General features: G+C 51.1%; 1 protein-coding gene across 1 annotated transcript in view; it reads right to left on the reverse strand.

Moving 5' to 3' along the window:
* The window catches only part of LOC128277653 (nephrin-like), a 137,974-nt gene that overhangs the window by 890 nt on the left and 113,528 nt on the right, over positions 1-23,556 (reverse strand). Inside the window, exons 5-20 of the mRNA XM_053016145.1 lie at positions 20,884-21,057; positions 17,604-17,894; positions 17,337-17,504; positions 17,132-17,263; positions 14,663-14,799; positions 11,659-11,812; positions 11,438-11,575; positions 10,521-10,685; positions 10,302-10,445; positions 9,876-10,010; positions 5,948-6,028; positions 4,277-4,480; positions 3,203-3,793; positions 1,308-1,454; positions 200-345; positions 5-129 (exon numbers count right to left, since the gene is read on the reverse strand). Of these exons, the coding sequence (XP_052872105.1) occupies positions 5-129; positions 200-345; positions 1,308-1,454; positions 3,203-3,793; positions 4,277-4,480; positions 5,948-6,028; positions 9,876-10,010; positions 10,302-10,445; positions 10,521-10,685; positions 11,438-11,575; positions 11,659-11,812; positions 14,663-14,799; positions 17,132-17,263; positions 17,337-17,504; positions 17,604-17,894; positions 20,884-21,057 (2,932 nt within the window). The remainder of the gene's footprint in view (positions 1-4; positions 130-199; positions 346-1,307; positions 1,455-3,202; positions 3,794-4,276; positions 4,481-5,947; positions 6,029-9,875; positions 10,011-10,301; positions 10,446-10,520; positions 10,686-11,437; positions 11,576-11,658; positions 11,813-14,662; positions 14,800-17,131; positions 17,264-17,336; positions 17,505-17,603; positions 17,895-20,883; positions 21,058-23,556) is intronic.

Below are 23,556 nucleotides of genomic sequence, written 5' to 3' on the forward strand. Positions count from 1 at the left end.
GGACTTACCACTTCCGCTACCGCCGTCACTGACGTAGTGCGGGAGGCTGCCGTCTTGCTGGTACCGCGGCGGCGGTAAGTCGTTGCCGTCCACCAGATACGTCGAGGCAGCCTTCTGCCGAGTTTCGTCCTGGAAAAGTTAAGAGGATTTTAATAACGAGATTCCATCCTCGAAACACACACACACGCCCGTTCGTTACCATGCAGTCCGGTTGGCTGCCATCGTTCGAGTATGCGTCGCTCTTCTCCGAGACGCTCGATAGTGTTTCACCCGTCACCGTGTCGTTGTACGAGCTTGGGGCGTACATCTCGAAGGTGGCCGACTTGCTGCCCGGATTCGACGAGCCTGTTGTGCACAGTCCAAAATAAACTCATTAACGATCGGAATAGGCTTGCGAAGGTCTATCGGTTTCCGGTTCGGTTCCCGCTTCCCGGTGCTGGCGTGTCGAGGCCAATCGGGGCCACCATAAATCAATTTGGTCCCCAAATCATCTAGGCTGGGCAGTCGGCGCTTAGCGATGTAAGACATTGAGAAACTAATAAAATGAGCAACCAATACTAATACACACACACACAATCATTATGCTGCATTCCTTTCGGCACAAAGATTAGGGCCGATTTGTGTATTGTTTCCGCTCGCTCGCCGATGACATCAGCGTGCGATGAGTCAAGTCATAATCATGATTGATGTCCCTGTGTCGACACCTGCGGTCCACAGGACACGATGATTTTCTCACGCGGTCGCATCCACCATATCGGATTAATCCGCCGACACGAGCCGCCATTATCGTTTCCTGTCGTGACTGAGGACGTTTGGTTTGCGGTTCGATTGTGCGGATTAGCGATTGTGGAATCAGATGCGATGAGTTGTGGGGTCAGCAAAAAATGCCCCCCCCCCAATTCGAAGCTACAAATTCATTAAATCGCACTTGTTTCGCAACCGGATAAGCCACACCGAATAAAAAGCCTCACTAACAAGCATAAGCATGCGATTAACACAACATTTAACCGCGCCGCGTATTGTGCAATAATCTAAACGTTAACGAAAGCTCAAACACTCCAGCACGACATAAACCCAACGAATAGTGTCACGCTGTTGCTGCGTTGCGGCGGAATGATTGATGAGCTTTGCTAGAAAGCGCATTAAAAGTGCCCGGAAGTCGAACTTTAAGCCGATGTTAGACAACAAGCGCATCTGCGGCATCGTGCTGCAGCATCAGGGAAAGTTCACAAAAACCCCTCGGCCGAACCTCGACACCACAAACCTTCCGGCCCCGAGAGCTACCTGCCGCGGAGGGCTTCGTTTACCTTTGGAGCGCTTTTTCATGACAAACCAGACGACCAGGCCGGCGTTGACGATCAGCAGGCAGAGGCCGGCCAGGGCGATGCAGAACATCACGAAGCTCGGCAGTTCCGCTTTTTCGCTCAGCTCCGGTGGCACCGTCACTTCCGATCCTGTCGTAAGGATCGTGTCGCGTTGGTTTTTTTTTGTTTCGAATGTGGAATGAAGTGCGTTGATGTAGCGCCGTCCGCCATATGTCCATACGTCCGAACGTCCGTGGTGTACCGGATGGCGTCGGTGGCCGTTGTAAGCGTACGGCGAGCGTCGGCAAATGAAACGAAAACAGAAAGAAGCAATGCAAATGAAAACTGCCAGGCTGCAGAACAAAGCAGAAGGAACGTAAAATTTATTGCCAAACGGAAAATGGCCACCGCAGCAACAGCAGGAGCAGTAGCATTCTGATCCAGGATCAGTAACAAGCATTCTGCAATTCACTACTCTAGCAGAGGTTGATCTATATTTTTAGAAGAATTCTACACTAAATTCGGTTAAAGGAGAGCGACAAAGGAAAAACATGGAAAAAGCAAAAAAAAATTTGACGAAAAATAGACAAGAAATCGAGAAAAGCTACACCGCGCTAAATTATATCCAACACTTATTTAGCCAACTAACAAACACACCACACTATATAGAGCAAAATGAAAAAGCGAATTCAAACATAAATTATATGAAAAGCGTTTCCTGCAGCACATCAACACATAGAACAGTTCGAGGAAAGCAGAAAAAAGTTTCGCTTTTCCAAACGATCGAATGCAACTTCAATTTCAGTAAAAGACTCGCCATCAATCGCTGGTCAGGTGGCATGGGCCAGTCCGCTGTCGATTCCTTCACTTAGCGTAATTACTGCGGAGTAACTAAATGGCGAAAGCGCAACTGCAGCGCCACGGTGCATTGTTTGCCCGCTTCAATATCGGGCGAACGGCCATCATCATCAGCCAGCGGCATCCGCGGAAAAAGTCAGGCACGCAAAACGATTCCCAAAGAAATGAACGATTCCCGCGGATCCCAAACCCAAAAACAACATCCAACCGCTCGCGTTCATTTCGAAGAGATATCAAAAAATAATTACCAACAAAGTCGGTGCCTTCAACCGGCACCAACCGACACGAGCGGATAGCTTAATGGGAGCCGTTTGAAAAAAAAAACAACGCCACGCTAGCGAACCGGTGGGGAAACCATCATCGAACCGGAAACGCGACGAACGCGCGGCACGGGGGCATTACCGAGGGTGGACCGCTTGCGGTCGGGCGTGCCAGCCGGAGTCGGTTGGCCGATGCGTCGGTAGAGACAGCAGCCGATAAGAAGGATGTTGAGCAGCACCAGCCCGATGCCGGCGGCGATGCCAGTGACGAGCATCAGCACCGCGGACGAACCGAAGGAAGCGGAGTCCACCTGGAAGGACGAAGAGGACTCCAGCGAAGGCACTACCACGGAGGAATGTGAAGCTGTTGCTGTTGCTGCTGCGGCTGCGGCTGCTGCGAGTAAGGGATGCTCTTTTAGAACCACAGGTCCCTTTGGTATGGCTGAGTTGATGAAGGTGCTCCGAATGCTTGTTGCTGGCCGGGGTTTCCACGGCCGGCGTGAACCGCAGAAAGATAGATGAAGAAAAATGGCGGCAACCCCGACGACCCCGGTTCAAGCGGCAGGACGCCAGGGGTTTGGATTAATTTCAATTTTAATTAAAAACCGCTGTAATTTGAGTGAAAGCGTTCACTTCCGGTCCCGGAGAATTGGACCCTTGCGTATTTCTGGTGGCAACTTTTTCTTCATCTATCCTCCTCCGGAACACTGTGATGCCCCCTCTAGGGATGCTAGCTAATCCTAAGAAACATGTATGGGTGCGTGTGTCTTGAGCGCATACCTCGGGTTTGGGCTCGCGTTAAATCGGGAAGGTACTTGCTGGAACCGAGCACGTTGGCGGCCATCACCGAGAACAGGTAGAGTGTGTCGCTGCGTAGCCCGGTGAGCGTGAGGTGGTGCTCATTCGGGGCCGCGTCCTCGTAGCGGTACCGATCACTGGAGGCTTCCCGGTACCGCACGCGGTACGTTGCCCGGTGGCCACCGTCGAAGCCGGGTGTCCAGCCGAGTGTCGCGGAGTTGTGCGTCACGTTGAGTACCGCGAGGGTGGCCGGCGATTCTGGAGGTGATTTAATGTCCAGCCGACCGATGGCACTGCCCGTGCCGAGATCGTTATCCGCCCGACACTCGTACTCGCCGTAGTCGCTCGACGAAGTGTGCTCGATCAGCAGCACGGACTCGTGGGTCAGTGGATCGAGCTGCCGTTGGGCCACCTGATACTTGGCCGTCTGGTTGACGCGCAGCTCGGCTCCGGCGCGGAACCACCGGAAGACTGGACCCGGAGCGGCCTGCGCACGACACGGAAGCTCTGCGCGTTCCCCAGCACCGGCCGCCGCTCGGAGCATCGTCGGAGATTTGTCGATCTCCGGTGCAACTGTGAGGGGATAGGAACACATATCGTATTAGACTTTTGAAAGTTTATAAAAAGCCAGTTTAAGTAACATTGTTGCCGATAAAATCCCACAAAAATGAAACAGAACTAAAATTGCATACTTTCAGGGGCAATTGCATACTTTCAGGGGCAAAATATTTTTCGCCACTGCGCCTAACAGTATGCAATGGGAAGTGTATTAATTTTGGTGCGCCATGTACCGCGAACAAAAGGTAACGTTTCAAGGTTTCAAAACGACCGAAACATGCACTGAACTGTCGGCTTGGCGTAAATGGTAAACTGTAAACTGCCTGAAAAGGGCGGTAAGCGTAAGCCCCAAAATTCACATAGTAAATTTCCACTGCTCTAAATCTTAATGGGACACTCAAAACTGGATAAAACGCTGATTCGGTGGGCGAACCCAAAAAAGCCCTTTGGCGGCTAGAAAATGGCAAACGCGTAAAAAAGTAACCCCGGAACACCTACAGTTGACAATCAGCAGAACGTCACGAGTGGCCGGCTTGCTCGCGACACGATTATCGGCGATGCACCGGAAATATCCAACGTCGTCCCGGTGCGCGTCCCGCACCAGCAGGCTGGCGGTGTCGTTGGCGTAGGTCGTTGACGTTTTCCCGGCCAGGTCGTACCCGGTGCGCTCCCAGCGAATGTGCTCCGGCGTTAATGGGTTTCCTGTGAAAATGCAAAGTGGAAGCGTACAGTCGTACGGCACACGGAATGGTCCTTCTGCCTGCTGCCCTCCCCTCCCATTGAAGTTTATGACAGAAAAGAACGCCTATCTGCGAGTGGGGCGTGCCTAGGTGAGCCGTGTTTATTTTTTTTTTTCGTCCCGTCCCGGCAAGCGCGGCGCAGGTCAAGATAGCTCTCAGCACAGAAGGACGTGTCAGTTGGCACGGAAAATTGTGAATTGCGTGGTCGTAGAAAGTTCATCTGCGCTCCTGCTGCTCCTGCTGCTGCTGCGGCCGAGGCGATAGAGGGCCCGGCCTTGTTTGTGTGTTTGCCCCGTTGCACCGGTGGTGATGGAAGCTGTTCTGTTTATTCGCTGATAGTAGTCAACAGCAGCAGTACCAGTGCTATGGATTTCACAAGCCGTTTTTACGTCGAAAACTCAACACTAGCCCAACCGAGCCGAGTGGTTCGCATCGCGTTCGGTGGCACAATTCGTGTTATTCTAGCAATTCCATCTTTTCATTTTTGCCCCCCACCCTTCCACTCGGGCGCTGGAGTACTTGGACCGGGCACTCTCGCAATCCTCGGAGTGCTGACCGTCGGCTTACTGGACCTCCGGTGCTGGTGGCCATTCAACCCGCTTGTTGCCGGGTCGCGGTGAGTTGGCGAGTTTTTCGTGCCACTTTCTTCGAAACGTAACAGACAAAAACTCTCCCTGTCATGTGTGTGTGTGTGGCTGAAAAAAGGACCCTCACTCTATCGAAATGAAGCAAAAAAAAAGACCTCGGACCGGGACTCTCCACTTAACCGCGGCACTCTAACGAACGCGAGTCCGATTTGTGGTCATGTCCGACGGAATCCGCAAGGACTCGACGCCGCGGCTGGGCCAGAAGCCTTGACAGGTGCCTACGTCAGCGCAGAACGTGCGCCACAAACTATGGCGGCACCGACATTCGCGGCTCGAAAAATTGCCAATTGCATCATCGCAAGCACTCGAAGCGGCTCTTGAAGGCAGTGAAAAAGTCCGTGCCACGTAATAACTGGACCCCCCGGGTGGGGAGGGACTTTCCATTTTCGGTTCATGGCCCGGTTAGGTTGACTCGTTTTTAATTTACCTACCAAAAAGCCTATGCCAATCGTTTAGCGCACGAAACGGTACCGATCGGTATTTACTTCAAAACGATTTCCAAATGGCATGGGCCAACCGTTTCGCTATTGCTTTTTTTTTATAAATGAAGCAAATAAAAAAGAAATCAATAATGTTCCCTAACATCCGTCATCGGAATGGTGATATGAAATTCATCTCGTTGATTCGGCCCATCAAACAGTTCCGCGCCGTACGGGAGGGCTACCGGTAATATAAAACGCATCCGTAACATATTTTATGTCCCATCGAAAGATGAAAGATGAGCCGGGCCCTTGCCGGGAGAATAAAGCATACACCCGTTCGCGGACACCCCGATTGCTTACCGTCGACGGTGCAGTTTAGTGTTGCGTTTTCGCCCGGATTTACGATTACATTCTCCGAAACGGATTGGATCGTCGCAGCATCTGGAGAGAGAGAGTGAGAGCGAAAAAGAAAGAAAAAGATAAATCGGATTTTACTTAGATTTGACAATATTGCAACACATGCGATGAAAATCAAACATTCGAACGTGAACGCTGTTTAGGGGGAAAGTTATCGAAATGCTGGGCATCGATCGATCGGGCAAATTGTTGTTTAAAAGCGAACGATATTTTTATCGAACCTTGATTTGGTTCGTGTGGATGTGGAGAATGCGTTTCCGAGAATGCTGTGCCAGATGAAGTTGCGCCGGGCTATGGGCCACGAAAGTTTTGCAATGGCGCTGCGGGTGACGCACGTAGCGCTAACCTACCTTTCAGAACATCTTGCGCTTTTAATACGTGTTTTACTTATTGAGCAAAGTTTCCAACCACCCAGCCAAAATGTGGCACCAGTGGCAGTTCGCCATCCTGAACCGTTGCTTAGTGGCTTTACACTTTCGGGACGAGCCCGGAGTCCCGAGATCACGATTGCAGCACGTTCGTGTGTGGTGGTAGCTGTGGGTTAATCTTATTTTCTCCATTAAACGTAAGACAAGTCGGAATCGGAACGACCGGAGCGTGGATTCAGTGGACTGGCTCCCTGTAGTGCCACGAAGGAAGGTCAATTGAAGTACAACCCCTAAGCAGCCGCACCGGAGCCCACACACACACGCTGGCATCCCCGCCGGCCAAGGTCAAGGCACGGGGGTTTAGATTTTCCACATTGTTCCCATTGTTTACGAGACAACGCGACCGAAATTCCAGCTTCTTGTGGGGCGTGAGGAACACACACACACACACTTCAACACACGAGGGCGGAAAGTGATACGGTTCGTTCCACCTGTCGAGATCACACCCCACACTCTGGCCGTTGGCAGCCCCACGGTATGCTGGCGCACGTGACGCCAGGACGCGAGGACAACTTCTATACGCTGCTATCGATTTTCGGTGAACAAATTCGCTCACCACATGCTCCTTTCACCGGCATCTCCCGGGGAGGGTCTTCAGACCGGAAAGAAAGAAGCAGGCAGCGATGCGCCGTGGTGATGGTGGTGGTCACACCGGGTGGTAATCATCGTGTCATTGTCAGCCCGGCACAGCCACCGAATGGGGTGCGAGCGACAAATTTGGCTGCCATGGAAGCCGCCGGGACTTTTTGGTCCGGTCCTCAGTTGGACCGGCGTGAGGTCCTTCCACGAATCCTTGCACCGTCGTCGTCGTCGTATTTGAAAACTTAATTCAAGATTTGTGATACAAAATGCACGACGTGGCCACCCGCTGTGGATGGTCCGAGGACAAACTACTACAGGCGCTCCTTTTATTGAGCTCGGATTGCGGTCGCCATTGGAGTCGCAGTAATTGAGGTTATAAAGAGTGAAGAAAGAGATTGGGAGAGAGAGAGCGGTAGAAAGAGAAGAAAAAGGATCACCCACAGTGGAATTGATTTTCTTCCTGTTGAGCAATGATTGGCCCGCCCCAGAGCCGTGACTGTCAGGGCCAGCCTCTGCCATTGGGAGCACTTTAAACACCGCAACATAAAACATCACCGTTAGGGACCGTAATGGGTGGCAAACAAATGGAACCAAAAAAAAGTATTAAGGATTGGTTGAGCATCCCCGGTGGGGCCGATCGTCACGCTCGATTTGACGCCGCGACGCTAATGGTTAATTTTAACGACTTTCAACAGCGTCAGTGTATTTGCGGCCCGCGGTCCAGGTTTTCCGTGCATCGTTTCCCTTCTTTCGATTTCTAAGCAGTCGTTACGAGACGCTGGCCGCATTACCTTTCTGGGCCACCCCAAATAGGCCGCAAAGCAAAACAACCAGAAGAAAAACAAACGCCACCGATTAGGGCCCTTCGGAGGGGTTTAGGCGCGTCCTGCGGCTAATTGGAGATGAATGTTTGGTTTGTTGTGTCTATTGGTTCGATTGTCAGCCGCCCGGCGCCGGCGGTCGTCAGTGTCCGCCAACGCCACGATGATGGAGCAAAAACAAAGCACCCAAAGCAGGCCCACGGCCCATGATTGATGGCGGCGTAATTAATCAGATTATTATGCTCGCCGCTCGGATCGGCAAGGATCGGCGGATCGCGCTAGCGCTCGGACACCACAAAAACCACACACCACGACCGCCACGTTACCGGTTTCAAGTGGGGTTTCGGCAACACTTTTAATCCATTATTTACGCACCATTTGCGAACCGGCATTCCCGGATCGGTGGGGACCGTTACTGTTTACATGGACGAGTCCAGCGACGTTCCGTAGACGGAACGAGTCGGCACGGGATCGTCACGATAGTTTCGGTCGTCAAACGCTGCCTTCTTTCGACGGTCCGATGGTTCGCCACCATCAATCCGTGCCCACCAGTGCCCAATTCCAGCTGGTCACCCGAAATGGAAAAGGATAAATTTCCCCGCTTTCCACTCAACCAGCCAGTGCGAGCGGTCAGGATTGCCGTTGGAGTGCTGTTGGTTCGTTGAGGACGATATCTTCATTCGCTATTCCAAAAATCACTTCCAACCAACGTGTGTTTGCGCGCGTGTGTATGTAAGTGTGTGTAGGGACGATGGCAGGGGCAGGATAAAACTGGTCGCTAAAGCGTCAACAGCGTCCGGGAAACGCGCCGGCGGCACCTTCCGGCGGTGATTGATGACCGGATATAAAACAGTAATTTTATCAAATAAATCACACATTATATCTTCCCACCGTTTGATGGCCATCGTGGACCGTTTGGCGTCCCGGTGCCCGGTCCCGTATGTGTGTCGAGTGTTTGTGTCACACAGCAGTAGCCTGTGCCGTTTTCCCACGGTGGCTTTCGAGAGTGTAGTTCGAAGGCCTGCGAAACTAGTCCGAACGGGCCGGGTATGGCAGCTAAGACCTCCGAGACCGAGACGCAGACCCCCCCGGCCCGGACCCGTACTTCGGGCCCCACTTGCGCACTTGCGAATGAATATGTTGGCACAATTTATGACTTATGCTTGGTTGCCGCCAAGCGGCGGACCATCGTAAGCGATGGTAGGCCGTCGCCACCGCCGCCATCTTTCTAATCGCGTGTGTGTTTTTGTTTCACCATAGCAGCGATCTGTGTATTAACGTTGCCTACGGTGGACATGGGGGGCACGCGGGGCTGTGGGCTGAAGTTAACATGATAAAGTGCGCAGATGAAGGAATTCGTTTTATCAATTTGTGTACACGACACGGGCATTTGTACGAACACGAAGCCAGCTCGAGTCCCGCCGGAACGGGGACCTGAAATGGATTTCTATCAATCCGCTCGACATACTTTTAATGGTCGACCTTACTGGATGACAGAACAGGGTCTGATGTTTCTATTTGGATTTTTTTGTTGAAAAATACGCTACTTTTATAACTATATTTTGGAAAGATACTAAATGAAATCGTTTTCCATTTTTCTAAATATGGTTTGGTATGTTTTTGAGGTTCTTTAGAAAATTTATCATTTATCATCAACCATGAAACTCCAGCCATTTCTGACCTATATTTAGTACAATTTTTACCGCTCAAGGCAGTCGTTTAAATTGAAAGAAAAGGCCGCTTCGAGGACCTTGTTTAAGGGCCCAAGCTTTCGTCGGAACCGAAACACGTAGCGATTGTTAGCGACAAAAAAGAACGGAAACTCCTCGAAAGCTTCTCGTCCTGCAGAACCGCGTGAGGCGGTTCTTGTTTCGAGTTTGGCCGCCCGCCAACGCTCCGAAAGCGAATCACTGCCAAGGAAGCCATTACTCTCTCTCTCTCTCGCTCGCTCCACTCTATGGGTGAGTCCCACACTGGTCACCACTGAGCTGGGCTGCATTCGTGGACCGTAAACAGTTTGTACGGCAAACGGTTACTTACACTTGACCTGCACCGTGATATTAATCATCGCCGACCCCTGGGAGTTGACGGCTTCACATGTGTAGACGCCGGCGTCGGTCCGCTTCAGGCGGGTAACGTTCAGGATCGGTCCCTCGGAGACGATTCTCGGTACACCTGCGGTTTGTTGTTCGGGTCGGGTTGTTGTTGGGTCCACAAAGTTTTACGTCCATTCCGTGTCATGGGTTGCAGATGTTTCGTGTGCGAACGAGACAGAGAGAGCGAGAGAGAGCGAATCAGATTTGGGATTAATCGGACAGATTATCTTAATGGAGGATGTGGTCAGGTTCACCAAACCGTCGTTTGTACACATTGATGGACTTTCTCGGCTTGGGCCGTGGGTTTCGGGGTTCCGAAGTTCGGAAGTTCGGCCACCGAAGTTTGTTGTCGACGAGCACGAGCACCTACCGGATTCCGTTATCGGCTGCCCGTCCTTGGTCCAGGTGTAGGCGATGGACATCGGGTTACCGGTCGCCAGCAGGGCCACGGTCAGGGGTTCACCTTCCACGCCGCTAACGCTGGTCGTCGTCGGAGGCGAGAACTTCGGTGCGTCTGTAAATAAAAACATTGGCGATTGGGCGTTGTGGGACGAACCATGGGGGATGGGTCCCCTCCTACAATACCTACACAGTACTTGCAGGTTGACGGCCACGTTGATGCTGCGCTGTAATGCCTCGTTGGTGCTCTGGCAGGTGTAGACGTGGCCGTTCATATCCTGCGTGATGTTCAGCTTCAGCTCCAGCGACGATACGGTGCCACTCCACAGGCCCGGCTTGGACGTGCCGTTCGAACCTGTCCGTGACGCAAAAGTTCGATCAAGAGTCAGAGTCATGACGGGTTACGGGCCGGGTCTGGATGGTTGGTTGGGGGCCCTGGACCAGGAAAGCCACCACTAAAAGCTTCGGAAGAGGAAGAAGGATTCACCGGAGGTGCGCTTTCACGCAGACAGCCGCTTCCAGCCACCCAGGATGCGGATGAGTTGCGTAAATTCTTGTTGAATTCCATTATCGTCACCCGGGTCGGTGCAACGGACCCTAGACCGCCCGGGATCTGTTGCTTTCCGGTGTGTGTCGTAACATGCAACTACCGGAAGCAGTGAGTGGCGGGCCCTAATGGCATGGACAGGATGCGCTTCGTGCACGCTCCATGTCAATGCTTGAGCATCTGCTCCTAACTCTCTTATGGCCTAAGCTCCTCATAATAAGCCAGCAGAACGATGGTGACATATTCTTCGACACTTGGCCTAGTTGCACAATGCCCACAGACTCAAGAGAAAAGACGAGATGGCCTCTCGCAAGGAGGATCATTGAAAGTTTACTGATCAGATTAATTATGAAATGCTTTCGATGATGTGTTAAATTAAAATTCCTATCATCGCATTTATTTGGCTGAACATGAACCATCCGCACGCTTCGGTGGTTCTGAAAACTTACGATTTTCCATCACCATTCACGGCTCTACATAACGAAATCTGTCATGGTGGCCAACACACAAATTGTGCAGGTCCCTTTTCGGTCCACATACACTGCCGATGGCGAACTTACCTTCCTGCGGGAGTCCTTGGTGCCACCAGGAAATTCTCGCCGGTGGATTGCTGGAACTGGAATCGCACACCAGCGTGGCCTCGGTGCCGGGCCGCAGCTCCGACGGCTCGACGCGCACTTTGGCCGTATCCGGAGCGACTGGAGGCGGGGGTGACAAAAAACAGCATCTTATTGAGCAGTCCACCCAACCCAACGATAGCCGCGGCTCTCGGAATACTCACAATGCACGGCGAGGACCTTCGTCTCGAAGAGCGGAATCTCGGTGGCCGAATTGTGTGCCTCGCATCGGTACCGGGCCTGATTGTCGGTGACGTTCGCCAGTATCGACAGCTCGGCCGAAACCGATTGGTCCGTGGTTCGGCTGACGGATTGGATCTGCAATTGGTACACGCAAAGGATCCCCAGCGGGATCGGGAGAGTCAGTGCCATCGGTGCATTCGGAGGAGGATCTTATAAAAATTCATGAACTTATTTCGTGTCGTTCTGCCGGGGAGTTTGCATATTACATTTCTGTCGGTCCTCGCCCGGGGCCCAGAGGGCGAACCTGCGACAACCTCAGCCAGAGTGTATCGATGATGGTGAGAAGCGATCTGTGGTGTAAAATAGGGCTGACGGTCGCCGTATATGTCAGTAGCGAACGTCGTTACGCCACCATTCTGACGAACTGGTCTTACGAGCCATGAATTTTGAATTAGTTATGAGCGTATGAGCATGATATTAATAGTTGGCCCCAGGAGTGCGTGAAAGAGAGCACGCGAAGGCCTCCCTGGGGCCGTCCATGGTTCGTTGGTGAAACGAGCGCGTTCCAGGAATTGGGTGTGCTTCTTTCGTGGAACACATTCACACCACGCTCGCCGCTGACAGGCTGTCTTATGTCAGCTTACTGGTGCGTTACGGTCGTGATGAACGATGGCTGAACAGACTGAAACGTCCGGTCCAGACAGAAAAAACCATCAACCTTCCTTGAAGTTTTCCGCACACGCCTAAATGTAGGCAATCCGAGGCGCCTCCGTCGTTCCCATAACTAATCGTGTCCTGATGCCCGAATTAGTTACACCCGTCGCACAAAGTGACAAATTTTACCATCCGATTAGAGGCCGAGCCATAACTCCCATACATGATTGATTTGGTAGGCAATCGAAGTAAATTATTTGAAATTTTCACACACGAAAAGGTTTTCTGAAAGCCCTTCGCAAGCCGAGCCGAGCCGAAACCCTGCCGGCGACCGGAACGAGGTGCTTAACCGTTTCATTGTTCATCTGCCCGGTTTATGCCCGTCCCGTAAACTGATCCACGGAACCAGCACATCAGGCGGACCGAAGCCGTCTCATAAAAAGGGACACACATTCGCTTTTATCACCATTTGAGCCCCCGACCCCAGGCCGGGCGATCGAAGCTTCGGCGGCCAAGGTCAAAGAGCAAGTGTCAGAGCCAAGTGGACGGGCAACGGTTTGCAGTTAGCAAATTTAATACCATTCAATCACACGCGCGCGAGAACCCGAATATTACCGTTTGGAGGGGGCTTTTCGGCTCTGAGACAACAAAAACACAACGGGCCACCCTTCGTCCATCGTCTCCAAAGTCTCCCTTTGCGGAGCGCCAAAGGCTGATGGAGCCGGAAAATCTGTCACACTGGATCGATTATGAATGGGATTGGCTCGTTGAAGGCGACCACCACACGCAAGGATATCAAATTTTCGCTTTTTATCAATCGCGACCAGAACACACGCTGGGCTGAGCTTTGTCGTGGAAATCTTCTTCAAGCCAATCCCTCGGCATCGTAAAAAGCCGTTCCCCGAGAGGGAGGAGTTCCCCGAAAAAAGGACCGTGAGACCGGCCAGGAGTGCGGCAAAAAAGGACGAAGCACACGAAACAAAAAAAAAGAACAGCTGCCATAAATAAAATCCAGTGCCCATCTGCCGGTTCGTGCCGTTAGAGGGCCTGCTCAGTACTCCGCATCCAGCATCTTGTTACGATCCCTTTAAAACCCATCAACACGCTCGCTCCGTGCATTGAAAGGCAATAATAACGAGATATTGTTTATTTTATTGTTATAAATATTTATGGATCGGATGATATAAATTAAAATTTAATGCCTCTTCTTTTCGCACCCTATGACCCTGCCTTCTCTCTCTTTCTCCCTGTAAGCCGCCAATCTAAAGAGGCCACCGGTGCCAGGCGTAACGTCTTATCTTATTATCGAACAGGTTTAAGAGGTCTTTTTTGCACGCGCTCCTTTTCAATGACCTTTAAGCGTTTCGCGCGAACGTTACGCCGGGCAGCCTTGCGCCAATAAAGCATTCATATCTCCCGAGCAGTCATGCAGCAGCAGCAGCACAGTCCTGCCAAGCATCGGCCAGTCCTGCCAACGACTCTTATCGTCTTATCGGCTGGCTCCGTTCGGGAGCCAAAAATAAAACCTCCGCTTCTTGCCACCTCGTTTGTCTCGCTTCCGGTGGTGAACCCGATGCTGGCAAACATCAGCGAAGCGGAGAAACCAATATCCAATAAAATTTGCTCGTTTCACCCCACTGGCCACTGGCCCACTGGTCGAGCTCCCGAAAATGGCGCGCAAGGAACCGAGAAGGAACGGCCACTGGAGTTTTCGAGAATGTCCCAACAACAACAACAGCCCGGGAGCTCGTACGAGTGTCCCACATCCCTTTCCGTCGGGGACATTCCACACGGGGACACACGGCGCACCGTAGCGACCTTCGCGCACATCTAGCCCAGCACCACCAGACCAGACGGTGGCCATTCGAAAGGAATTCAATTTAAGCGTTTATTATCGAGGATATTATTCTTCCGAGTGTGACTTTGATTGTCGCCGGCTGGGCAACCCGGTGCAGCAACGGGCAGGAGGTCCGTGGTTGGCGGTCCGGCGAAAAACTCGAGCCACGGATTGCTGTGGGTGGATCGTTCGGTGGTCAGTTCAAACGGATCGGCCATTGATTTATGGGAAAATATTTTAATAAACTTTGGCTCGGACCAACTCGGACGTTGCGACCTACGACCGACCGTGAATGGGGCGCTTCTTACCGCGACCTATTGGTCCCTTTCCGTTCCTTTTTTTGTCGGCTGCCGGAGAGGGTTTCCTTTGTTGCTGTCACACAATGAACGTTTCGGAAACGTTGTTCTTCAGAAACAATAATTAACTTTTTAACCAGCAGATCTTTTGCTTCTTGTTTAGGTGCAACAATAAAGAAATATAGTGGAAAAGCTTACCTTTTTGTCATTTTTGTACCAGGTGAGTGTTGCGAGAGGGTTTCCACCGGACGAAACACACATTAGCTTCTGCTTCGTGCCGGCCGGTATGATCGATCCTTCGATGTACCCCGAAATAATCGGAGGCCCTGGAGGAACTGTTGACGGAAGGGATTCGACTTATTTTAATTCAACCGAATTGCCAACCCATCATCTGGAAGCCACTACTTTCTATATCTCAGGCAGGTGGAGTTTCTCTGTGATGCTATTCTAATGGCAGCAAAACTGTAAGCCGGTCGTGATTTTTGCTGACACGGATGGAGCCCCAAGAGTGGTCGCCTTCCACGGACTTACGAATTAAAATATCATCAACCAGACGGTACGAAAATCCCGAAACTGCGTCCGCGGGATTAATTATTGCAGTTTCCTTCGCAACGCCGCACGCTGAACGCCGGTGAAGCTCATTTTCTTTTCTCAGCCCTAGGGTGAGGCGATTAAATGATAGCTGAAATTTTAATCAGCTTATCCGGTTTTCGCCGCCCGAACCGGGAACCGAACGGGTTGCCGATAGCGACAGCTCCGGACGCGTTCTCCTTCTTCGCCAGTGTCGGTCGCTTTTCTTCGGGCGCCCGCTTTTGAAAGAAGCCGCCGGTTCAAGGGTGGATTTGTGAAAATTGAAACCGAACAACTTCGGCACAACTATTTTAATTAAACCGAGAGCTAACCGAAAACAGTTTGGCAGTAAAGTTTGCGGATTGAATTCCATTTTGCAAACGGAGCCCTAGGCCTAGCCCTGGTCGGTGTCATTTCGAACCGAATTGGTGTAAATGAAAACGCCGCTTCGCCGTGCTGGTGTGGCGTACCAGGCGCCTCCATCGGGGGACGGAGCACAGAACGGAATCGAATCGGATCGGCGTGTTCGGTAGATTGTGAGAGCGGTTTGATACCAAACGGAGGCATCAATCTTTTCCAAGACGGAGACGTCTTTGTTTTTGTTTCTTTCTTGGGGTGGATCGGATATATTTATTTTGATTAAACTCTACACGACGTCGGTCGACCCTTTCGTAGGGCCGCAGAGCAATAAATAAATTCGTCACCTCATTCGTCTTTCCGACAGACGTGTCGAAAATGAGAAATAGAATCATACCGACACACCAAAGTTTCATCACATCCGTAAAAGAGGGTGGCCTTATCGATCACACGGAGAAACGAAACAACAGTCTTCGTTGTCAGTTCTTTACCTTTCCACGCGTCAACGTAAAACCGTGCTCCTGTTTGAATAAGCGGAGCGATTGATGATATAAGCTGTGCTTAATATCCCCGTCGCCAACCTACCAAATTCTAGCGCGCGCTTCACCTATTTCGGGCTTAGCTAGAACCATTTTGAAGTTTACGGCGCACAACGAAGGCGCTACTGTTTGAACGAATTTATTTTAATTAGCAGTCGCTCCGAAACCGAAAGGCGCTCCAGATGCTCTAGACGTTCGCTTCACGACCGGCGTGGATGATGGACATTAATTAGCGCAACAGTATTGTGCCAGATAATCGAGCGCCACTGATAGCGGCACTAAATCGAACCCAAACCAGTCACCAGCGTCCGGTTGTCCGCCGTCGGTTTTCGTCCTCGCGGTACAAGTTTTTGACAGGGCGCTGAAAATTATTTATGACACAGCGCACACGGCCACATTGTTTACCGAACGTGTCGAGCGCACTACAAGCCACGACGTAAACTGTTGAAAGTGCGTATCAAATTACAGAAAAATATACTTCCGCAAAGGCTTCATTTACTGAAGATGGTCGATAAACATGAATGGCGTAAATAACGGCGCCATTCAAGGTAAATTTAGGAGCGGAAATTGTGTTCGATTTAATGCCAGTTCGTTGGCACGCCTCATTAACTTTGGTCCAAAATTCGGGTCGCAGTTTTGGATTTCTTTAAAACAAACCCCGCAAGCAACGCCGAGCCGAGTGCCGAACTCATCAGTCAAGCACGGATTAATCGCTCGGCACGGATCGTTGCACACCGTGGACATCGTTGAGGTTTGCGGATTTTTAACTTGCTCGCGGAAATGCCACGGCAACTTCAAAATATCGATCTCTCGCGCGTAATCCAAAGAGGGCGAAAAAGGATGCCCTTGACGTCTTGCTGAGCCTTCTCACTAACTTTTGCTTCCCGGGTTTCGGGTTTGTTGTTGCCACGGGCACCACTCACTAACGAGCATTCATCAACCTGGCCAACCACCTGCTCCGACGTAAACTTTGCGAAGCGAGTTGATTTGCATACTAATTAGATACTTTACACGGTTCCGGAAAGAAACTTCAGTGCCGCCGGGATGGAAAGAGATTGGGATTTCGTTAGTAAGGAAAGATCCGCGCGAGATCCGATTGGCGTGCAGTTTGTTTAAGGGTCGCTGAACTGACGGCAACCGTCGGACCGTCGTAACCTAATCCATTAGAAGCCCTTTCTCGAGACGCAAAGAGTTAACTTACGGAGCACGTTGACGGTGTGAGTAGCTTGCACGTTCTCGGTCAGTTTCATGTTTAGCCCGTGACAGATAGCGACCATCGACCGTTTGCTCGCCTCGACCGTGGCCGTGATGTTCGAGGTCGTAACCCAGCCGCCTGTGTCGGGAGAGTCAGAAAATGTGAGATGTGAGTCTCTGCGCAACACTTTCACTTTCAGTGGTTCGATTACCTTCCGGACTGGGCACCACCTTCGCGGTGGCATTATTAACCTGCTGCCCGTTCACGACCCACTTGATGTCCGCTTTCGGGTTCGAAGGAGCCGTTTGACACTGTAGGGCCACCGATTCACCGACACGTGCCTCCGACGACCCCGACACGATAACATGGGCGGGTGGAACTGTGGAAGTTTTAAAATAATAATTAAACACTTACTACAGACGGATGGACGGGCAGATTAAAACCCCCCAACAATCAGCCGTAATCAGAGGCCACTTACAGAGCACGCTTAGTGTTAGTTCCGTTTTCAGAATCCTCGTGGCCATATTGTTGTTGGCTTCGCAGCGCAACCGGGCCTTGTTGTCGTTCGCTTCCGCCACGAACGAGTAGATGTTCTCCGACATCCGGTCCGCGGTCCGGTAGGCCATCCGGACTTGGTTGTCGTTTTTGTACCAAATCAGCTGTGCCGGTGGATTGCCACCGCGGCTGCGGCAGACCAGCTCCACGCGCTGTCCACTTCTGACCGGTTCGCCCGGTGTGTAGCCTTCGATGTACGGCGCTCCTGGTGGGTCTGAATGGGGGGAACAGAAAATCCATGCATGAAAAACGGGAAGTGCCCGACTGCTGCCTGCATGATAAATCAATTTTAATTGAAATTCCCGGCCATCTTATCACCCCTTCAGCACACCCTGTTCCGGTTACTAGCACCGGCTTCACTTGCACCAATCCGCGAGGAGCGAAAAGGCTCCGATCGCTATCTAAAGTCTGTGCGGCAAATGGGAAGTCTCGTATTTATTTCTTCAGTGAGAAAGAAAACCGCAACCAGGATCGCATCGATGCGGGGAAAGCTACCAATTGATTATTCGCTGGCGGTGCGGAAAAGCACTCGGTTTCACTTTCGTTTCGTACTTGTTCGGCTTCGGGGCTACCGGGCCGAAAACGCCTTAAAGTATGCAATGCGCAAAGTATGCGCGTTCTGTAGAGCTCTAATTATTGAGAAACATATTACTCCAAAGTTAATTGAAGACGAAACGCCCTACGAAACCACTGTTCTTGGTCACGATCGGTCTCTCCGAAAAGGAACTCACTTGATTCTGATCGACAAAAAATTTAGCGTCTTAATATCCTGGCCGACAGACCCCGAACGTGCCGCCGCCCTCGAGTCTGATGTGAAAATTAATTTCTTATCGTTTTTGCGGCTTTTATGAATAAAAATTTACATGTGAAATTTATGCCAGCTGAGTCACCGTTTGGTGTTGCTCGGCGGATTCACTTCCGCCACCGATGGGCGATCGCGACACAACGGAAAACATTAGAGCAAAAAAAAAACCCTGTCTGAGGTGTGGTGTGGCAAACTTTGCATGAATAATGATGCTTGGAACATGCAAATTTTCACAGATAATGCTACCCGTCGGTGGGTGGAGCGTTGGTTTGAGGTGCGCGACGCGAGTCCAAAAGGTGATTTGATAAGAAGATTGAATTTTAATACCAAACACTGGCAAGGTCATTTGGCGCAAAATATCGCCGCCGTTAATGTGCGCCTTTTTTGTCATTTATCGGCGCCCGGTCAGCCTCTCTGACAGAGAGAAAGAGCGCGGAGGTGCTGTTGAGGTGCTCCAGAGGCCGTTCAGTACCTTCGTGCACTAAACGGATGAGCACGTACGTGGCTGCTGCTTATCGTGCCTAGCTTCGCCCGGACCCGGCCCCGCAGACAGTGCGCTATAATGCATTTTGTGCCCCTAAATGGGCGCAAAAAAGTTCAACAATTTATGTTTTCCATACTTTAGGAGCGTGCGGACGGGGAAAATCGAAAGATGTATAAAAATGGCGTTTGGTCCACGATCGCCATCCCGCACCCGCACCACCTAATCCACTAATCCGTTGAGTGCAGCGCCTTTGAGCCTTGAGCTTTCTTCCGCCATGATGGAAGCATGTCGTCTGCGCGGTTGCTACCCTGTTTAAGTGCTTTCTTAGAGCACGAGAACGACATCCGGAACGGCAGCCGGGTAAGGAGGAATAATTCCTTCGAGTACTTCGAGGCCAACGAAACGAACAGTGACTTGAGTGGTTTTTAAAATACATTTTTGTAAAGATAAGCTAAAGCACCCTTCATAATTCTTAATGCAGCATGCAGCATACCTACGGCACCGTACAAGGAGCATAAGAATGCTTCCGGTCCGCAAAAAATATGTTATCGAAGTCATAGCGTCATAGCGACTTGCAAATTATATTTAAAAACGGTCAACAGATGCTTCGGTATCGATTCTAGCTACCTTGGGCCTGGAGTGCTGGAGACAGTTTCGAATAAATATGCAGAATAAGGTTCTATTTTCGTAGAAAAAGTAGAGCATTTTTAGCAAGTCGCAGTTTTGAGCTTAATATGTTAGCCTACGGTATTCGCCCACTATCGCCCACTTTTGCAATCGTAATCTTAATTTCGTCTAAGCGTTGAGCGTCGTAATGGAAAAGAACGTGAATTTAAACCTCCTAAAGCAACTCATTACTTCTCACAACATTATGAAGCTCAAAAAGCATTCCCGGGAGCTCAAACGAAGCGGTAGGTAGAGGGTCCTTAAACGAACCACCCGCTGAACGCTCCGAACGCTGGCACAGTTTATTTTTATTTAATATTTACTTATTACATTCTCAACCATCATTTTAACAGCTTTCAACAGCCGTTCGGTCGTTCGGTACACCCTTTCGGCGCTACGCCCCAATGTGACCGACGGAGAGGATCCGCTTTGCTGTGTGTCTTCACGAGCTTCCGACCCGACCAAGAATGCGCTGTCGATGGAGTTTTCGGCACGACGTGCACGACCCGGACAGTCCAAGCCGTCGGGAGCATTGTTGTTATTATCGCGTTACAGTTGGCTTTTCGTTCGTTGGCCAGGACCCCCGCTTTGGCCATCCACCCTGGCTGCTGGAAAAGCGGAAGCACATTACTAACTAACCCTCCGGCCGCCGGCCACTTGCGGCCCACGGCGAAGCAGACGATGGTGCTTCGGAATGAAAAGTTATTTTTCCGCGAGTTCCTGTGTCACCGAGAACCGAGCCAGCGGGCTGCTAGTGAATTTTCTTCACGTTCCCAATACTAGCCGTACTTCCCCGGGGTCACGCGTCACGCGTCTGGAATGAAAGTTTACCCACCCCGGGGGTCGCCCGGGGTCGCGTAACGAAAAGGGGGTTGCCGGGGTTTGCAGTTTTCTCAACACGTGACAACACGACGCGCTCCACAACTTCGCCGAGGATTGCGCAAGACAGGAAAATCGGCGCGCCCCATCGAGTAATTCGAGACTAGGCCGAATCAATTGATTGAGAAATCATAGACTTTATCGGTGGGAATCGCGTGGGTCTAAGGGCGACCGAGGGTCCCGGTCCCAAGTTCATGCTACATTGGCTGCGAGGTACGTGACCGTGCCCGTGGAGTGGAAATTTCACGACGACGACGACAGGTCGCAAAGACAGAGACAGGAGGGTAAGTGGCCATTAGCACACGCCCGGGACGCCGGACGGGCTTCAGTGGGGGTGGAAAAACCGGAACCGGTGCGGACGGTACTTACACTGCACGGACAGCTGCACGGTGCTCTGCAGTGGTCGGTCCTCCGGGATGGCCTGGTGGCGGGCCTGGCACGTGTAGTCGACGTAGTCATCGTCCGAGGTCGGCTTCAGGCGCAGCTTCGACGTCACGGTGTAGCGGCCACCGGTCACTTCCGCCGTCTTCGTTTCGATGGTATCTGCGGCGAACATAAAGAAAATCGAAGAATGAGAAAACGATGCGAAGGATACGATTTCAAGCCCTGGCCGTGACTTATGAAGTGCTCATTGGATCCGAAAGGCCATCGTGTTGGGTCGCTGCCTTCTGCCGTAAGAAGAATGGACGTAACGATTTGATGAAGAAGTGGACTGATTTTACGCTGTTCCGTTCCGAGGAATTTGTGGAATTTAACGTAGACCGGACAATAGACGAGCCGCCTACACCGCCAAGTACACAGCAACATTGTAATATGCCGTTCATAAACTTAGCCATCCTTCTCGAGTCACGAGGCAAAAAGTGCACCGAAGCATGTGCTTTCAATTAGTAGGAAAACTAATAACAACATATTATCCATCACTTGAGCCTTCTGTTCCGGAGCTCGTTTGGCTCGGTTGGGTCGGTTGAGTGCCAGCCCGAATAATAGCTGACGGCAACAACAATTCACTTTCGGGAAACCTTATTTCTAACGCATTACGGCCCAAAGCTGGCACGGGCACGTGTTGAGCACTTTAAGCAAGGACTCGGAGGTTGCATCATCGGAGGCGAGTGCTGAAGGACAAAGGGCTGGTTACAAAATACACCCGTTGGCCAGCGTGTCGATCGGTGCTGCATTTATCTAAACCCTTTCCCGGCCCGGGGTGCGATGGAGATAACCCGGCGTGGGGCCGTAAAACTGATTTTCAATTTTTCTCCTTTAACGGTCGGTTCCAGCGCAAGAGGATCAACCGGGTGTCCGGGATTGTTCCCAGAATTCGCTCACTGCACCCGCACTACGATCGCTCGCTGGAGTGAAGTACTGTGGAGTTCTTTACTGAATGAGCTCCGCTCGACTGACACGAGCGCCCGGAGCCCAGTGATAAAAAGTTCCACGTCCGAGCGTCACGAGGCACGAGAAGAAGACTGGCCAATCCTGCCAACCCATCTCCGGCTCGGCCCGGGCACATATGTTACGTTGATATAATCGAGTGCTTTTTCCTGCTACAGATGGTGATAATTTTAAGTGCTGTTGATTTTAGACCAGCCCCAGTCCGGACTGGTGTAAAGTAACTGACCGAGAGAGAGACAGAGCGGGTGATGCTTGTTCAACTAGTATAATATTACTCCCGGAGCTCGTCTGTCGGAAACTCTCGACCGTACCGGCTGCCGGCTGCGGAACGATAATAAACCGATGATACATGTCGATCACGTTTGGCGAGTGTTATGTTTACCGTTGTAACAGAACTCCGGCTTCACACTCTTCGGGACCACTTCACTCGCCTCGTTTGGAGTGCTTTCATATTGGTTCCTCGGTCCCGTGAGGTTTACGGGGCTCGGCGTTTCATCGTCCGAGTCGAGGCGTTGCCAGGACGATTTGTATTTCTTCCAAATAGTCATTCAAATCATGTTACGATAACACAGTTTTAGACTGTTGACCGCACAAAGTTTAACTTATTTATCGAGCTTTTCAGTACCGAAACGAGTTTGAAAGTGGAACGCTGCACGGCAAATGTATGTTACAACAATGCACTGACAAAGCATAAAAAGGAGCCGTTATCGTTTTTTTGTGATGGCATCACTCAAATGGAATACAGTTATCCAGCACCGGTGTTTCCATTCGGTACAGAAAGAAGGCGGAGTGACGGAGTGGCAGAGTTTTTCACGTTAACAAGCTCGATGTATGAAATTTATTAGTCGCGCAATTTTATTTCTCTACTAACCGAATTTATTCCACCGCGAAGCATGCAAATGTTGGTGCAATTTGAGGAAAATTTACTGCCTCTTTTCATTCTTTGTGTTGTGAATTTTCGCGTTTTTATTATCGCCGCCCAATATATCAAACCCGAAAGCTCAGAGATTGGCGTCAGAGTGATGACTGACTGATTGTTGAACGTGAGTAAATGGTGTTGAAATGCCGAGTGCTGCTCATGTGGACCACATTTGCAAATGAAAAAAAGTCACTTGTTGCGGTTACATTACTGCCTTAAAAAGGCTCACAAATAGAGAACCTTTTCGGTGTACCTTAAATGGAATGGCTCAATGTCCCTGGCTGGGCTGTGGGTTCGAATTGACCCTGTCAACAACCGACAGCGTTTCTGTCTGTATTTACCGGCGTTGTTTTTTGCTTACTTCTTTCATTACTCTAACCTTAAAAAATGAACGGTCCCAGACCCCTTTCGGGTAATCAATCTTTTGAGCCTCACCGTCCTGAACTGCCCATAAAATCCTCAAAAGGTCCCGCCTTCTTTCAAAAAGCATCTCCCGACCCGACACGGACCCGACATCGACCGACCGACCGACCGACCGGAAGCGGTATCATGGGCGAGTGCGCACCCGACGACAAGGGGTTCCGATAAGACAGAGACGTGACTTTCTTCAATTGGTTATTAAACCGGAACTATGCTCCGGTTACACCGGCACACCATCCGAACCGATAGGACCATGCCGGGACCCCCGGAAAGGACGGTCATCAAAATGTACTTTCACCGAGTTCTGTCACCAA

Source organism: Anopheles cruzii, chromosome 2 (genome assembly GCF_943734635.1).
Source record: "Anopheles cruzii chromosome 2, idAnoCruzAS_RS32_06, whole genome shotgun sequence".
Classification (NCBI taxonomy): domain Eukaryota; kingdom Metazoa; phylum Arthropoda; class Insecta; order Diptera; family Culicidae; genus Anopheles; species Anopheles cruzii.